The 19055-nt window shown below is 42.5% G+C and overlaps 1 protein-coding gene across 4 annotated transcripts; it reads right to left on the bottom strand.

Annotated features, from left to right (window-relative positions):
• Positions 1 to 9092: 9092 nt before the first annotated feature.
• On the bottom strand, positions 9093 to 11500 carry LOC6728165 (calcineurin B homologous protein 3). 4 transcript variants are annotated; one of them, XM_002103479.4, is made up of 4 exons: positions 11332 to 11499; positions 11006 to 11275; positions 10029 to 10919; positions 9093 to 9972 (listed from the first exon to the last, which is right to left on the bottom strand). In XM_002103479.4, exons 1-3 carry the CDS (start codon positions 11483 to 11485, stop codon positions 10651 to 10653), a joined length of 693 nt encoding a protein of 230 aa, XP_002103515.2. In that variant the 5' UTR covers positions 11486 to 11499; the 3' UTR covers positions 9093 to 9972; positions 10029 to 10650. The 4 variants fall into 4 exon arrangements, with proteins under 4 accessions (XP_002103515.2, XP_016034775.1, XP_016034773.1 ...); XM_016176770.3 differs by lacking the exon at positions 9093 to 9972 and having other exon boundaries at positions 10578 to 10919; positions 11006 to 11231; positions 11332 to 11500; XM_016176768.3 differs by lacking the exon at positions 9093 to 9972 and having other exon boundaries at positions 10578 to 10919; positions 11006 to 11231; positions 11277 to 11499.
• Between the last annotated feature and the right edge of the window lie 7555 nt (positions 11501 to 19055).

Here is a 19055-nt window from a genome sequence, read left to right as displayed (position 1 = left end):
ATTCATTTAAATTTACTTTAATTTAAAATGGATTATATTTATATACGTAGTTACCCACTGTGCGATGCGTCTTCGTGGATAATGCGGCGCTTTGCGATTTGCAGTTGCAAAGTTTGTCCAAGACGCCAATGCGAGTGGAGGTGGGTGGAGGTGGGTGGGTTGGAGCGGGGTTCTGGCTGACAATTTAGAACTTTTATGCAATTAATTGCAACAGTTTTGTGGCAGGAATGCGCCTCGAGGGCTCCACATCCCCGGCTCCCCGTTTCGCAGCCATTCGCAGCCATTCTGAACCGTTGCTGCTGCCGTTCTAACCACTTTTGGGCCGTTAATTTAAAAATTGTGCTCACGTTCCGGCAATTTGCCGACCACCCACATGCAAATCCGCCGACGAACCACTATATATCTTCCCGATCCTTCTCGGGGGGCTTTATTCGCAGAAAATTAGCAGCCCGACAGCGAGTGAGCGCAATGCAATTTGCAACGAGCATTTGATTTGATTTGATTCGAGTTGAGTTGTGTTTCTGATTTTCTGATTTTCCGACTTTCCGAGTTTGCATTGGGTTTGCATTGGCTGTTTGTCTAATTTGACACTTGGGGCTGTTGTGCAATTGGCCTTATAAGTGGGTGGGTAGAACGTACTCAATAGATATGTGGGTGCGGGGCTTTGTTAGCTTTCCGTACTCAAAGATTGGCTCTTACAATGGGTGCTAATGCTGGGTTTTGTCTCGAATTGGCCATCTTGTGTGCATGATTGAATCAACTTGTTGGCGGAATTATGAGCTGAGGAGCTTGTTAGCTAAAATGCCAAATGGATGATTATTTTTAATGAGCTGCATTGAAATAATGTTAAGCGGTTGGTAATCAAATTATGCATGGCTCTTTATGAGTCGAAAGTTGATAACTGACATGATATCCGTTTAATATGAAGTTTTAAGAAACGGAATGGAATGCAGATTGAAACTGCCTGACAAATTAGCCCGAGAATGACCAGGAAGCACAACGGGCCGGAGTCCAGATTCAAATTCAAATTCAGAATCAAAATCCGAATCGGATACAGAGTCGAGTCAAAGTCACAGACGCAGTCAGAGAAGCGACAACAGCAACACGAGCAACATTTGCGATTGGCGGCCAGGCTGGGCTTCCTTGTATGGCCTGTCACAGCTAGTCCAAGTCCAAGTCCAAGTCCAGGTCCAAGTCAAAGCCGGAGGAGTCGGGGCTTTAGAGAAGAGAGTCTCCTGGTTGAGTTGGCCAGTCTGGCCGGGCACTTCAGTCCGAGTCAATATATATTCCAAAAGGAATTCCGCAAATAATTGCAGAGCGGCCAAAACTTATGGCGATTGTGTGGCCGTTCGGCCAGGCAAAGCTCAGTGAAAAAAAGTTTAACAAAAAGAATTAATACTTAAGGTAGTTTGAAGCGGAATGTGTAAAACTTGTGGTTTGTATATATTAAATTTTAATGAATATTTCATGATTCCACAATATTCCCTCTTCGTGGACTGTTAGTTTTAAAACTTGTGCACTTAAGTTCGCACTCTTTTCTCTCAGTGTCGAGTGGCCTGTCCAGCGGGGCGGTTCACGTCGCATATATCACGTGCAGCCAGCAGCCGCGAACAAAAACAAAGCTGCAAAAAAGAGCATAAAAAACAGCAAACATTTCGAATGCAAATAAAAAGTCGCGCCAATAAACTAGACTTCGCGACGGCGGCGCAGACTCAGACAATGGCGATGCAACTGGGACTGGGAGGAGGAGTGTTGGCGGCACTGGTACCTGGCCACCGACCCTGCAAATCCGCGACGTCATGATGTCTCGCTGGGATTTGGATTTCAGCCGGATCGCGCCCCACCCACCCCCGGCGTCTTCCTGATCGCAAAATTGCATACAAATCGGTTGTTTGGTAAATTTAACATAAGCGCGTCAGTAGCGCCTCTGGTCCGTGTCCGTTCCTGGGGTCCGTGTGGCTCTCCAAGGCGAGCTTGGAATAATTTAGGGAGCCCAGGAGGCGGAGGCCACAAAGCCAAACAATCAGCCGACGGCACAGTGGTTGCACCACTGCAAAATAACTATGAATAGCATATGGAAAATATATGAATATGGTAAATGGAATTAGGAAGTGATTATCTGATTACAATATATTTGAATTCATGAGTTTGTTTTATTTATAAAATTATATCATAAAAACCTAATAGTTATTTGGCCTCTATTCTTTCGACTTTAAATAACCACTCCAAATGAATATCTCTTACGAATGCCTTTTATTCAAATACATTTAATGGGTTTTGTATTATGTTTGTGTAGTTTGATACCACGGTTCGGTGGGTCTGGGGCTTATCTTGTTAGGACTGTCGGACTGCTGACTGGCCGCTCCTGTCCTGTCGTGTAGGCATCATGTAAAACGCATTTACTTGGCATCCCCCCTCGCCTACGCCACTGTCCCCGTTGGAATATGCGACGCATCCACGTCGCCGCGCCTGTTGATCAGTGTCGTTGTCGTCTTGGATGTTGCTGTTGCACTCGCAGTTGCTGTTGCTGTTGCCGCCGTCCATTTGAGTCAGGCGTTTGGGCGCTGCAATTTGTTTGAGTTACGGCGCTTGTAAGCACACTTTAAGGATCCATTGTATTCCAATCAATAAGCCGGGCATGACAATGAGACAGGGACACAGGCCCGGGTTCGCAACTCCGCAACTTCGCCAGTTCCATCTCGTGGCTCGCAGCTCCATTGAATGTCGCTAGTGTGTGTCATCCTCTTCGGCTCTTGGGGCGAGTGGAGCGCCGTTGTCGCCGCCATTTAGGTCCTTTGGGTGTTTTGCGAGCACCTCGAATTTGGCATTCTTTCATCGGGAGTATTTCAAATTCTCTGGACTCGAATTGGAATTCGTTTATGGGCTGTTGCCTCATAAAGGAATGGTGGTGCTTAAATTTATTGAACTCAAATTGTTGTAATTATAGCCAGTGCTTTTATCAATTATTTAAATACATAATATTTTATAAATCTCTCAGTGAAGTAATTCAAAGTTAATAGATTCCCTTGCTCCATTTATCAATTTGCAATTCTAATACGTTGATGTGATAGTCGCATCGACTTCCTTGATCGGTTCAGTGATTAACTGGATTTGCATTTCCCAGACACTCAGATCCGAGCATGAGCAACGCCTTTGTGGCAGCGCCAATTGCCACCTCAGCAATCACTCTTGGCCCGGCCAATTGACTCCAATTAAATGTGTCAAACGACATAGACCGTTAACACGCCACGTCTGGCATTGAGACCACTAGCTCCTCCGATCTTGTAAAGGATGGTATTGGATGGTTCTTGGCCTGAATTTCATTAGCATATCGTGCGAGCGGAGCTGCAGAAGGAAGCTGCTCCAACAAAGACCACAATCAACAGTCAAATTTATGTGCAGCTACCAGAGTTGTCCAGGAACACTCAGAGAAATCTGTGTGACATTCTATTATAGTTTCTAGATGAGGATCATCATCATTAAGATTGTTGAATGATTTTGGGTAATATTTTGTTATGCTAACAAAATAGTAACTTCTTCGCTTGACAGAATATTAATCAAAATATATTTTTGACGGTGCATCAGTGCAGTTGAATGGATTAACGAGGATTAGTAGCCTTGGCAACCGCGCACAATTGGCCATCTCGACCTGGCTGACGAACTGACAAACTGACCGAATGCCAGACTGCCTGACTGAATGCCCAAATGACTGAATGACTGAATGACGGAGGGACGAACGTACGTGGAGGAGCTCAGCTCAGCCTCAACTGTAGCTGATGGCATTTACGATAAATTTACGCAAGTCATTTGACAACGCTGCAACTGCAGAATCATTATGCAGCCGACTGCCAGGCTCAAATATGCACAAATATGCAAAGCAGCTACTGATTATTGTCGAAAGTTGTTAGCAGAAGAGCAAATGCAACAGCAACAGCAACGACAACAACGACAGGAAAGAAGGCTGCAAAACAAACAAAATGTCGCACATTAAGCGGCTGAACATATCTCAAATGTCACGTATACGTCATGTCGGCCGCTCTGCTGACGAGGCAGCGGCAATTAATTAATCCTGCACTCCGTGGCCAACTTAGTTGGACCGGCTAACTAACTAGACAGCGACTAGCAGGTTGCCGGTTGCACGTTGCAGGTTGCCGGTTGCATATTGCCGGGTCCAGGGCTTTCAGCCCAGCCAAGTCCAGGCCCACATCTTCATTCAGATCCCGGCTGTTCGGCTCATTCATGACTCCTCGGCTGGCATATTAAATCGTGTCTAGGAACAGGTGAAGATGTTCACATAAATTACCACCTCTTCATTAGCCTGGGCTTTCAGAGAGCCCACAACAGTGGGCTAAATCTTGTTTGTTTTCTAAAAAGGAATTATATCATTGTAAATGCATTTATTCTACTAAGTAAATTCTCATTAAAAAATTAAAATATATAAATTAATCCACGATTTTTTTGGTTTCAATTGATATTTATTTTACTATATATGCTATATAAAATTAATATATTTTAGTACATTTTTTATATATAAGTAAATAAATAGAAAAATAGGTAAATGAATTAAGAATTTAATTACTTTAAAATACTCAAAAAATCAAAAAAGGAATCTATAGTAAGGCCACGGAAAAACTAATGATCCTTAGCCACTGTGCGCCATTCTGAGCGGGCTTAATGGAATTTAATTTCTTGTTAGCCACAGCTAACTGCAACTGCATCGCGATAAGACCTGCGTGCCTGACCCCATAAGCCGAGATCCCCGAGTGGAGCTGCAGCTAGAGCTGGAGCCATTGAGCCACCAAGCCATCGGGCCATCGAGCCAGCTCGTTTCCTGTGACACAGTTCTGGCAATTAGTCATGGGAATCACGTATACGCCCTGCGTGTCTGGCAGCCATTTTATGGCAAAAGGCCTCAACGTCAACGCTGGGCTTTTGTAATTTTAATTACTTCCCCTTGATGGCTGGCTGAGTTATTGGCCAGAAAGTGGGAGTGGGCGTAAGGAAGTCACTAAAGGACCTGCTCCTCCAAAGTGACGGCTCGCCAGATTGTTTTACAACATAATTAAGCAGCATTGTTGTTGGCGTCGCTGCGAATTATGAAGTGCACCCAAGTGCATGTAGTGCGTTGTTCTTAGCCCTTCTTGCCGCCATTGAGTCCGCGATAGGAACAAGCATGTTAAAAACGTCACTCGCCAACGCCCCTGTCATTGTGCTAACTCAACTGCCTTGCCAGGAGGTGAGAATCGAGAATCGACCATGTTGCAACTTTATTTCCATGCCCCGGGCGAGAACGACAACAGGATCAGGCAGAAAAAGAACAAGGGAACAACAACCAACAGCGACAACTGCAGCAAGTCAACAACAATTCGACACACACTTGCTTGCCACTTGCCATTCTGGCCAAAAGTCCCTTTCCCGTTCCCAATCCCAATCCCAATCCAGCCACTTGGCGACTGCCTGGTGTGAAAGCGTGTTGCCAACCTCCGATCCAGATTCAGATTCCATTCGACACTTAGAGCACTGTTCAAAATAAGTTCATAAATAAAGAATGATAACTAAATAAAGTTATTGAAATAACATTATTATAGTTTGTTAGTTACATAACAAATTTTGCTCTACACATTATCTAAAATAAGTATTAAGTAATCGTACCAAATTTTCTTGAAGTGCATCCAATTCGCAGGCATTTGGAGATGGGTTTGTGGTCTTGGGCCTGGTTTTGGGGTCCGTCTGGATTCTGTCCGTCTGCTAAAGCGTTCAGCATCGATTCGTTATGATTGCATGTTAAATGGCTCCCGCTGAGTTATTACGAGACAAAATCCTTATTTATCGCTTTCTGATTTATTTGTAAACGATTTTCATGCCCATCGCCCATGGACGTGGACGTGAATGTGGATGTGGATGTGGATGTGGATGTTGGCCAAGATGTGGCTGAGGATGGCCAACAGGACCTGCAGCTGGACTTCGACTGGCATCTTGATGGGCTGGCCAGGTTGTTTGCTCAGCAGAATCCCAGTTGGCTCTTGCCAATTTTTTACTGTTTTCAACGCCTTGTTTTATGGCCAGCAAAGGGTTTTCGATGCTCTCCTCCGTCGTCCATCGCACTTTTATTACTTCTTGTGTGCGTTTCTTATCTGCCTGGAAATTGTTGCTGCTTACTTAATTTTGACATATTTATTTTTATTATGTGCTGGATACTGGCGGTGGGAGTTGCTTCCGCCTCTCCCCACAATTCCCCCTAATCCACAGCAACCCACACTCGAGATCAAGTGGGACTGTGGGGGTCAACTGGGGGTCACTTTGGTTACTTGGCTCGCAGGCAAGGAAGGTGTTCTTTCTTTATTTCCGTAATTTAGGCAATCTATGCGGGAAATTCATTAAAATCCCAACAAGCCCTTGGGACAGGTGCCTATTCAATGCAATTTGCTATAATTTGTTTATATAGTTACCGTTTTGAAGTGCTTACACATTTTTTCTCCGTCGCCCAAGTCCCTTATCCTAAGTTTGGTATTCCATAAAACAGTGTCACTCAATTGGCCAATTTCTTGGCACTTTCAGTTCGCCGGACACCAAAACACCAGTCCATGTTCTCAGTTATGCACGAAGAATGCAGAAGACTAAAAAATGAGCAAAGACAGAGAAATGGTCGACGCCTTCTGTTAACAACCGAAACGAAAGAGCCGAACATGGCTTATTAAAACGCAAAACGGCTTTTTACGATGGCAATAAATTGGTGCCGGGTATGGAACTGATTCGAAACCCGAAGCGGTTTTCCGCAGCGGAATCAGGGAGTCGAGCGAAGTCGAGGGTGCTGGACATCCCGAATCGGTGATCGGGGGTATGTATATGCAAAGCCAAAGAGGAGCTGCAGGCAGGCGGGCTTCCAGCGTCGGAGAGGCCAGCGTTTATGGCTTAAATTAATAAAATAAGCTTTGTCAGACAATTTACAACGCGTCTTCAGCGAGCAGATTACGAGCACGCGGACACGATCCAACTGCCAGCCAGAAAGCACGGAGCAAAAAGCATGCTGGCAAAAAGCAAAAGCAAAAGCATCTCATCAGCAGCGAACTGAGAAACAAACATCCACTCGGCAGCAGCGAAAGCAACAAAAATCAGCGGGGATACTAACAAGATGGAAAGTTAAGCTATGCGAATCGAACTATTAAATACTCTTACAAAATCATTACCAACTAAATTAGCCATCATGCTGCTCAAGCCTGTTCTAGTTTTTAATAAGTGACTAATTTAAAGAACTAGAAATTGTTCAACTTAATCACTTCTTATTTTTCTCCAATATATTTGTACAATATAAATGACAATTGTATCCTATTAATTACAAATATTGAACAGCTTCGTAATCTTTACAGGGTATCAAACCGAAGAGCTTAGCCAAGTGCGACATTGAATGCTGCCTGAGTGTCTGCCTGGACTTTGCTGGCTTGGAGGGATCGTAGGACTCTGGAAATGGAGAGGGGGTGTGTGGAGAGTTGCGGTGTTTGTTCGTTAATTAGTGAACATATTTCGTATAATCGGTGTCATATTAGTTATAAATTGGATAAAAGCGCAAAACGACAACTTAATTAATTTTAAATTCCAATTTATAAACAAGAAATGCAAAAGTTGTTGCACGTTGCACGCTCGGTGTTGCTGTTGCTATTGCTTTGCTTTTGCTGCTGGTGATGATGATGATGGTGCGGCATTGATAACGATTATGGAAGTACCCAAAGCAGGATCCAGTCGTGTTTGCTAATCATGTCCGAGGTATAGAACTAAGCCGATCCCCCGATACCATCCATCGTTGCTGCTGCATTCCTGCCACAGCTTCATTTAAATTTCGCTCCTCCTGCGCTGTTTGGCCATCCCTTTTTGGCCAGTTCCGAGAATCCGCGAAACCGGCTCGCTGGGCCCACAATATTCGATTAGGAGGCCGTGTCTGCCTCCGCCGTTGATATATTGCCAACGATCATCAGCGATCATCATTTTGTTTTGAGCAGATTGCATTTCGTTCGCTGGGAACAGCGGAGTCTGCAGAACTGGTCAACTGGCCAAGTGGCCAACTGGGGAACTGGCGACCTGGAGAGGATGCCGCGAAATTACCTTATAACTTAATTCATTAATAAATTTATGAATTGACCGTTGTAAATTGCCGTCCAAATTTATGGGACTCAGTTCTCTGTCATTGGAATGGTTTATTTAACCAGGTCTTGGCTTAGCTCAGCTTCCAGTACACGTAGAGAAATAATTTGATGAATTGCATATCAATAAGGTACAAAGATGGAAAGAACGAAGTGAAGTATTGATATTTATGAAGGATTAAACATTTTTTCTTTGGTGTAAGATATCTTCATATGTCAAATGCCTCCTCAAAGACCCTGTAATTAATGTGCTATTTGGATTTAAAGACGATTTGCCTAATATATTTTGATAAATTTCAATTATTAAGCCATCATTATCAAGCTCTAGGCCCTGTTGCCTGTGGGCTGGTTGAACAAAGAATACTTTCTGAATGAATCCCCGAATACTCTTTATTCACCGCGTCCATGAATGAATACGAGTTTCACTTCCTTCTTGGGGCCCATTACCAAATCAACATTCATAGGGGACAAAAAGACGAAATAACACAGTGTAAAGTCACATTGCCATTCGCTGAGCGCTTTTAAAATATTTTCCAAACCGTTGGGGATATCAATCAATATTTAGGTGTTTTTTCGGACTTGGGAGAAAAGAAAAAGGAAATAATAACACAGGGGGCAGGGGAATGAACTACAGTGTCACCTTGACAAGGGTTTGGATGAATGAAATGAGCTTTGTTGTCTCAGGCGGATCATTGATTAATGCGATGATTTTGGGAGATTATTATTCCAAAAATATGTAAGCCAATACATTCACATGTTGTGCAAAATTAAGTGGTTGATAAGTTAATTTATAAGATAACCATAATATTTTATGATGCACTTTCAAAATTTTAAACATATTTTTATATATTATAAAACAATATATATATTTTTGAATTATTGAATTTTCCACCTTTTCAGCTTGGTTTACCCCGTTCCCTTCTCCAACATCAACCGATTTTTTTTTTTTTTGATAAAGTGAAGACTCGAAGCGCTGACAGCTCGGGATTCTCAGCATCCAGCTTGCCGCATTAATTTTGCTAATCCTGTCCGAGACGATGATGATGGGGCTGACGATGATGATGGGAGGACATGAAGACAGCAGGACAGGAGGAGTGGGGATAAAGACCGGGACAGGTCAGCAGCAACAGAATCAGTGGCCATGCCGACTGATTTTATATGGTTATAATTCTTGCTTTTGACAGCAACAAGCCTCGTTTGTCGTTCCTCAGAGTGTTGGACCTGAACATCCCCATTCCCATTCCCCATCCCATTCCCAAACCGCAGGCCTGATCCTGATGCGCATCCCATTCCCAAGGAATGTCAAATTAACACACAATGCGCCAGCTAATACATTAAACAATATGGGGGCACAGGAGATATTGTTAAGCCGCTGTAGCTGCGATTTCCCAGAAGTTATAGACACACGGAAATTTCGTTGGGGTCCGATCGTAAATAATATCAATCTTGTAAGTAGCTGCCAACATTTGAGAACAATTCTGTTAATCACTTAATTTATGCAAGTGCTACAAATCGCAACCTTGTTGCAACAGCGAGGGGCTTATCCATTTCGGCAAATTAAGCGAACCAAAACGAACAGAACAGAATAGTGGGTTAATAAACGATCATTTAATAAGCGTTTTAATGCCAAATTTACGATCGTTTTATTTGCATAAATTACCAAAGTTGCCAACTGTATGCACATTAATTTCGCAACCAAATTGCCAATAAAATGTTATTTATGTTGCTAAGCGAAAATACAACAGGCAGTTCCACGAGATTCCTTCAACGCGCCCGAAAGATCGGCTCAAAGGGAGTATGACTATATAGAGGCATATCCGCACATATGGACAATCAGCTGGAGTCAAAGGTAGTAAAGTTTATGGGCTTTCGGTTGGCATTTTGTTGGCTTACCTCATTTCCACGCCGCATATACGAATTTCGCCCTAATAGAGTCATAAAGTTTGGCATTCGGTGGCCGGGAATCGATGTGATTAAAACCTAACTCACGAACTATATTGTTTCGATATGCAGTATCTTGGCAAAGGTATCGTGTTCGGTCAAATTTGAGAAGTTGGTCTATATATACACACGGTTTTTAGTTTTGTTTGATAGTTGCACAGCTATTTCGCTCTAAAATAACTTAAAAAATCATGGTGACTTTCCAGCGAGCTCGTATCACATATATATTTGCTTTAACTGTGAGTTTTGTTTCATAACTTTTAACATATATATACATTGTTTTTTTTTAAAGATCTTGATTATGCAAGTAATACGTACATCTAAAGCTGCTGGACTCCTTGATTCTATAACTGGGACTACTGGGACCACATGTGTAAACAACTCCCTTTTGTCCAGTTTATCGAGCGCACTTTCAAGTCTTTCATCAGGGGACCTTAGTTTGTTAACATTGTTGAGTCCCGCCCTGATTAATGTTCTTAAACTTTTAACGCAGGTTTTATCTGCTCTCAGCGGCTAAATCATGTGTACATTTAATTTTCAAATTTGTGTGCAGTTGAATAAATAAACGAATTACTTATTGCAAATCATCTGTGGTTCGACCATGGTATTCGGGTATCCAGGTGACCATCATTTCGGTCATGTCGAAGACTGCAAATGCTTTGCAGAAGTCTTGGAACATTATTTGGTTCGAGTCCGTATGATCCATTTCCTTCATCATGGTATCCACAATGCGCATGATCTGCACGTGATCCAATAGATTTGAAAACAGCTTGTGGACAACTACAACTAAGTCATACTTTGTAATACGACCGTCCTTGTTGTTATCGTACATGTTGAAAATTACTGAAAAAATATATCATCATGTTGTCGATCTCACAGTCTGTAATATAGGCTTTCTAAATGGCTCTTGACCATATTGTTGAACTTACACCTTAACTTCCTGTCCATCATCACATTTTTTAGCTCATTGGAGGTTTTAAGAGAATGGGCCTGAAAGGTGCTCAGAAACAGAGCGAAATCCACAAAGGTTATTGTCACTTTATCCCCAAACATGGAGTTCAATATGGTGGGCAGTAAGGGGTTTAGTTGCAGTAATCCTGAATAGAAATTGTACTTGTGCAGATGACTTGGGGGATCTTTGCCTCCTCCTGAAAACTGGTAGAATCGAATATACAGATACTTGATCTGACTACGACTTACTGGGGAGTGTTATGATATCAGAATTCTGGATTTGCACAGCTCCATAAGCTCTTACGTGCTGTATTCATCTTGAGGTTGTTCATAATGTCCTGTGGAACTGAGGGATACGAGGCGAACTTCCTCAAGCACAGACATCCCATTCTGTAGGGCCTTCCAATTAAAACAGATTTCTTAAAATTATAGTACTTGAAAATTTCCACTGACAGCATTTACTAAGAAGCACATACATATATGAGACACTTGCTACTTCATTTTCCATTTCCCATTTTTCTCGTTTTTGATAAACGCCGTTCAAGATCTGTTAAGATTAGGGTCTAGACCTCATTTTATGCGTTGGTTGTCTTTTACGATCGTGTACACCTATAAAAAAAAGATCTCCAAAGACAAGAAGCTGCGACAAGTGACATTTTGTGCGCAAGAAGTCGAGCACTCATAAAGCATATTACTTCATTAAAAACAGAAATTAAACCGAATTCCGAGTGTTATTCTGATTCAGTTTGTGTTGTGGCCGACTTTAATGAGGGTCGATTTTGGTATTTTTTCCATTTCATGAAGGTTAAACGAACTCCAAAAAATGCGTAAAATAGTTTATGAATAGTTTATCGTTCTAGCTTTTGCAGTTTAGCAAACAAAGATTCTTTATGTTACAATTAAGCCCTGGGCCTTTAACTTGATATCAAAATCACTTTACATGAAGGTCAGCTGGCAAATTTTCGTGGACCCAAGAGAAAAATTGTTACAACTTTTGGAGGCCCTAGAACTTCAAGCGCTGTGTGGTCCGCGTGCCGAGGGTCACGTCTCCAATGGTCGCATATCTGGTGGCCAATTTGCGGCAGAAATGTATGCCACATGACAAGCAATTAAGCGCGGACTGCGACAAAGTACGTGCCCAAGTTGGGGGTTTAGTGAACCCGGTCGCGAAAGCGATAAATTTATGACAAATTTTCAAAAGAAATGGTCTGGTCAGACTGCGTGTGGTTCAGATATTGCCGTGGCAGTGGTGGTGTTCCTGGTGTTTCTGCTGGTTGTTCTCCACCGAACTTTTCGACGTGGCGGCACTTAACACCACGCATCATTTTAATTATTTATTTGGCCATAAAACAGTCGAAGTAGAGGAAGGGGACGGTTCGGGGGCGAACTGGCCAACATTCGGCACAGTTTTCGTTAGCTGGCTGTTCGAAATCGTTAAATTTAACAAATTGCCAACGATTTTTATCGCGCTCCAAGCCCACAGTCGACCAACCCAAGCCCAAACCAACCCGTTCAGGCTCTTTTCTGTCCTGTTTGGCCCTGCCCATAGATTGTTTTCCTTATACTCACTCGTGCTTTCTGAACTGGCGAACTTATTTATGACCAAAGGCCGAGAGATACAGTATTTTTAGTTTCAGTTTTTGGTTTCGGCCATAACGCATAATTGGCCAAAGAGTTATGAGGGAGGGAGATGACTCAGGCACTCGAAACTTTTCCCTAATTAAGTTGAATGAAATCGTCCAAAGAAAAAGAATCCGCTGGTTCACTTTATGTGGTCGTTAAATCTTTGATGTTAGTCTTATCACTTCCTTGATCGCAAATAACTATTTCTATCTTATTCTCAACAAACGGTACCAAACATGCCCATCCCGAAAGATAAGGTATTTACTATCCCTAGCGAAGTGTCATCTCTGCTGGCGGGTTCGTTGCCTAAGTCTTTCGTTTGCTTCAGGTTCGTTGCCTAAGTCTTATGCTCGGTACGTACTCGTTTAACTAATCGTAAGCAAACTAATTAGTGGACAAAAAATGAAATTAAATAGCATCAAACGACTTAATTATTATTGCAAAAATATATTTGGAGCTCGAATAGAGCCAACTAATTGGCCCGCAACAACAATTCTCACCACAGGCGAGTCACGCGGCAACAAGAACAACGGCCACTGCAAACATGTTAACTGAAAATAACCTGTAATTATAATAATTATCTGTAAATTATATGGCGCACTTACAATTGCACACGGATTCATGCGCTTGTCATAAAAATCCGAAGCGGAGTTTTGAGTTAACGTTGCCTTTTAATCTTGCTCGAATTTCATTCGAGCGTTCGCAGTTGGCAGTTAGCGGTTGCAATAGTTTACGGCGGTAAGCTACTGCCGAACATTCAGGCTGTGCACACTGCGAGAAAATTTGTGAGGTATAAGAAACAAGCTGTAGACTCTTAACAATATATTCTTTAAAATTATGAAACAATTCTTGATATGAATTAACTAATTTTTAAATATATTAGAGCTTATATCAATTTGTATTAATTCAACTATACTTTTTATTATTTCTTTAATTTTATTTATTTTTTTGTGTATTCCAGTTAACAATTTTCGTTGCTATTGCAGTTTTATACCGGCAGACTTCAGAAACGTGATCATAGCCTCCATTTAGACGAAAATTAAATCAAATTTCATTGGCATGTGTGAAACTGTCGCGCACTCGCATAATTTGTGGCTGTAGTGTGTGTTTTTTGTATTTTTTTTTTAGCTCCATCCGGTTAAGTATCTCTTGTTGTTGCTGCAGTTGGTGTGTACTGGCTTGATTCTTCGTAATTGAAACGAGTTTGCCACAAGTGAACATGTTTTTTGTATTTTTTTGGGGTAATTCAGCATACAACACTGTCAGATGTTTCGCAGTTGAGTGTCGGTTATAAAGTAATTAGCCTCAATTTAATGTTTATACTTTGTTGATTATGATTATGTTAATTATACGACTTTATGTGACGGTGAAAACAGGGAAATATTCCGACCGATTCCGGTTGCCCTGTCATCATCATCATTATCATTATGATCATTACGAATGTCGCGGCTGACATTGATGAACTCGAAAGTGTGACAAGCCGGCGAATTGCTTAATGTCTGGGTAATATGGAAACTTTTCTGCCTTGAGGAGCATAAAGCTCCCGGTGGGTGCTTCCTGCTAGTTTGTTGCCTCAGTCTTTCGTTTGCTTGCTCGCTCGGCCTAATGGCGTTCTATTAAAAACCACTTTTATTAATTAAGCAAAACAACTTAATTCCCATGTAAAGCGCTGCATCAGCATCACATCATGGGCAGCTGCTCAGCCTAATTGCGCCGAGGCAAGGCATCTCCATCTGCATCTGGGATTCAGATCCCAAACCCGATCCCGATCCCGATCCCATTCCCGATCCCCACAGACACCTGAACAGTTTGCAACGAAAACACGATAAATGGGTTTAATAATGGCGGCAATTAAATGGATACACCGCGTTCTCTACACATATTGTGAAGATGGAGCCCGATCCCGGGCAGCATCTCAATTACCGCTGCTCTGCATGGCGCTTCACGGTTGAGAAATTCGACGCCACTTTCAAAAACGCATCACTCAAATGCTCATCTGCTTCTCATCCACGCGTATGCATTCTGCTGCTCTTTCTCAGCCGAGGCGTTGAATCTCCTCGTTTCTGGTGCTCATGTCAGCCAACTCATCGGCAATTTATTAAAACTCATCAATACTCATCAAAGGCAAAAACAAAGCAAACAAGAGGGACTTCAAACTGCGATTCGATTTTTCAAAAAGAGAAAACCCAAAAAAATTAACAAAGGAACGGAGACAGAATGCCTGCGGTTAATTTGGCGCAGCTACAGATATTGAAATAGATTTGTTTATCTTTTGATTATTAACGGGGATGGTATATAAAATCGATATTTTTGTGTCCCTAGATCGGGATACTAGGCACTAGCAACTATAATACGTATGGATTCTATATAATACACTGATTGTTCGCACTATCTTCTACTCGTTTCACCTCATCTCAGCTTGAGCTGGCAGCTTTTTCACCTTCAGCGCCCGTGATTTGTCTGCATTTTCAGCTCATTTATTTGTAGACACTGGTATTTGAGCCTGTCTGTTTGTTAGGCCCCTCAACCGCCTATCCATTGTCAGGTTGGAAATGTGTATAAACAAAATGTTTTGCATATGTCGGAGGCACTCGAGCCGCTCGTAGCCATCAATCCCGAGGGCATCAATTTAGGAAATGCATCAGAGTTGGCAGCTCGAACAGCTTGATTAGTTGTACGACCACAGCCGGCACATCCCGGCATCCCAAGTGCATGTCGGCTCATTAGGCTCCTCCGCTGATGAGCAACTGGAAGTGGAAATGGTGGGTCGGGGGAGCTGTGAAATCGGTTATCGAATACGCGTCTCATGTCTGGTGTCTACATCAAAATTAGGTTTTAATAATTGGCTCACATTTATTTGCCGCCTTAATTTGATTGTGCCGTCAAATGTTTTTCATGCAGTCGAATCATCAATTAATCACTGCTCATTGATCGTCTTGTGGTTGTTGGGGGCGTGTTAGCCTTAATGAACCTGGCTAATGCGGAGAGCGATGATGAAGTATGAGCAGAGCTGTCTGAGAACCGGGCAAAAAGGAGGATTCTAAGGCTGATTGAATAAACTCGGATTTGCTTGTTCGAAGAGGCAAAATGAATAGAACAACAAAAGTAACTAAAAGTGAATGTTATAATATTTATATTTACAATTATCTATTTAACCATTTAATATTAGATATATTACAGATTCCAATACCTTAAGCAAAACCAATTAAAATCGTTGGGAATTCAATGAGCAAATGGCTTATAAACACCTGGAAATTCTTAGTTAATCCAAAAATTACTTGGTGTCAAATCGCCAGCCTTTCCAATTCGATTAGCCTGCGTTTGGCCAGCAGGCGCAGAGCATGCAACAAATGCCAAGTGGGGAAAGGGTATAAAACTTCATTAACAAGTTGCCAAGACTTTGGCAGACCTTTTGTCGCCAGCCAGAGGTACGAAATTGAAATTGAAAATGTGCCCCGGACGCGGATTCCCGAACTCCAGCCGGGTCGCAATCTGTGTCGCCGGATCAGCGGCAAAAGTGTTTGGATATTTGTTTAATGAAAAGCGAAACGAGATCCTCGAGACCTGAACACCGAACAGCGAAGCCCCAACCCTTTGGGATCCTCGACGGCATCCTATCGTGCGGCAAATATCAAGTCATTGGCTTTAGTCACACTTAACCCATGGCCAGCCAACGAGTCAACAAGCCAACAGGCTAAAGTCCCTTATCCCGGCATTTGCTGGGCAATTAATTAAGTTGAGCATTTTTAAATGTGTGTGCTGGCTGAGTCTTGGGCCTGTTACCATTTCAATGCCCGGCCAGAGAAACGCAGAGCCGCAGAAATCAGAAATCAGGGGAAGACTCCGAACAAGTTCTTTAACATGTCTAATTAGTTGTTGTGTTGCTCTGCTGCGTGCGATAAAAAAAATGCATGGCACTCATTTAGTGTTTTCTTAAGCTGGGACATAAATTTGCGAGCAGTTAAAAGGCTTTTGCCAGAATTGCTGAAATCGGCGGCCGCAGATAAACTCATTTGCAAAATGCGGTCTCCGTGTTGAGTGCTAACTGAATCTGGAGATTTGGCCTTGAACTGGAAAACAAAAAGTTAACATAGTAAAGTACAAATTCATCTGGCAGATGGTCTGAAATATGCTTTACATATGCGAATAACCACAACAATATTCATTATAATACATTTATATATCGCTGTTTATTTGTATTCAGTGTAGCTAGTTGAAAAATGAAATTACTGTCATTAACCTTTAAAAAAAGGGTTTATTAACATTCATCAGGTCTAGAATTGCAATATACTTTAAGATAGTTAGCTAAATTTAAGTTTATTCACGTTTACAATCAACGACACTTTATGAGCACTTAAAACAGCTTAGTTATAGTACCAAATCTCCTAGCGAAAACATAAAAAAATCCTTATTCCCTACTGTTTGTTATAAAATGGTCTATAGTGTCAATACAATTTGCATATGCATTAAAATTAAAAACAGAGTTTATACCACCTTAAAATCAAGTGTCGGATTCATTTACTACTTATCTTAATTATTTGTTACTATCCAATGAATACATTTGCAATCACCCTGCTCCTTCGAGCACCACCTGTAATTACATTATGCTAAATGAACTTAATTTAGAGCAAATATTGATGCGTTTTCCAATCATTGAGCAGCTGCTGTCCTCCGGCAGGGAATAAATCCATTTGATTAGCTCTCGGCTAGAAGTTGGTGTCCATCTGCACCAGTGTTTGCGCTAATACGAATTTAATTGTCGGCCAGTCTGGAGTGCCGGGCACCAAGCTCATTGGCGGACATTAACACATGCTGGCCAGGGCGCCCGGTACCCAGCTCCTAGCTCCCTGCTCCAAACTCCCTGCTCCTGGGTCCCCGGAGCAATGTGTTTGGGTTAAATATTGTGTGCCAGCAGTGGCCACGACTTGCCTCATACCCCGCATTCGTCCCTGCTCCCGGCCAACTGACTGCCTTCTGGAACTTCGTGCCTCGTCTTTTGGCTCTATGTCATTTTAATGGCCGGCGCTGCTGTTGCTCTTGCATTTTGCCTTTTCGCTCTGGCTGCTGCTGCTGCAAATGACCAATGGCGTTTTCAACTGGTTGCTGCTGCAGCTGTACACACCGCCCCCTCTGCCCACACGAAACCCTCCTCCTCGTCCTACCCCTCCATCGACGGCGATCGCCACCCCGCACCAAACGGAACTGCGTGCGAAATTGCGGCAGCGATGCGAATCGCCAGCACTGAAAAAAGTATCTTAGCCGAAATAAAGATGGTGGAAAAACTGCGAAATACATTAAACAAACTATCTATTTACCATAATTAATGCCAATTTATATCAAATATTTTGCCTCATCTTAAACAGAATTCAAGAGTTCAGTTACTATAAGTATAAGTATCCCCCAACTTTTCTCTGTGCAGCATGCAGTTTGAGTTGTGGCAGCCGAGACGTCTCTGCTCTTGCCTCCCGGTAGCAGGCAACGCTGACAGGCCGCCGGCTGACGTGCCAACCACTGTCCACTATCCACTGACCATCGACCATCGACCATTGGCCACTTGCTCGATTCCGACTACGACTCCAACTCCGACTCCGACTCGATCCGCGCCAGCTTTGGGCCTCCGCTTGGGCCAGACTTCTGACTGCGAGGCCAACATGGCAGGCAGATCGTTTTCGGGGTAATTAATCATGCTGCATAAATTAATGTTACCAGAAGTTAATTAACTTAAGTTTATTTGCACGGCTTTTGCTTAGAGGCACACTCATCATTTGCACAGCCAAGCCATTTCGCACAGCCAAATGTTTACACGGCGGGGTTCTATTTAGGTCTTGGAAGCAATTACCAACTTTTTTCGTAATTTTAATTTAATTATAATTTTATTTAACTTCGGTTAACTGATAGGATCAACAGAATGCAAGATCTTTTCTGAATTAAGGGCAGAGCTTGCAAGCATATAAGGTAGTTTTCTTATTTTCCAAAATAACTGAAAAATTACACCTTATAGAAAAACCTTAATATAGATGCAGGTGTTTTCCAACCCCTTCTAATCCCCACATCTTTTTAGCAATTTGCCAGATTTCCCCTAATGAGCGGCTGCACGGAAATGTGTTAATTAACTGGCTCAATGTGGCAGCTGTTGTTGTTTTGATTTCGGCTCAGCGAATGGCATTCACAGTGCAACCTCGCTGAAGTGGACGGGGGACAGGTGTCCAAGCACCCCGCTCCTTTCGTAATTCCCCCGCTAGAGAAAACCCCCGCCGCTGCAGCCATAACAATTGTGAGGCGACCCCATAATTTAGCCAATTGTCAGCGTCGAAACTTGGCTAACTTCGGTTGCTGGGCCGCACCCATTAATTATTTTAAAGTAGTTGGCCGACGCTATGTTGCCTTTTCAGGCAGCAGATTTAT

The sequence above is a fragment of the Drosophila simulans genome, chromosome 3R (genome assembly GCF_016746395.2).
Source record: "Drosophila simulans strain w501 chromosome 3R, Prin_Dsim_3.1, whole genome shotgun sequence".
Taxonomy (NCBI): domain Eukaryota; kingdom Metazoa; phylum Arthropoda; class Insecta; order Diptera; family Drosophilidae; genus Drosophila; species Drosophila simulans.
Note: the sequence above shows the minus strand (reverse complement) of the source record. Positions and strands in the feature narration are given on the sequence as shown.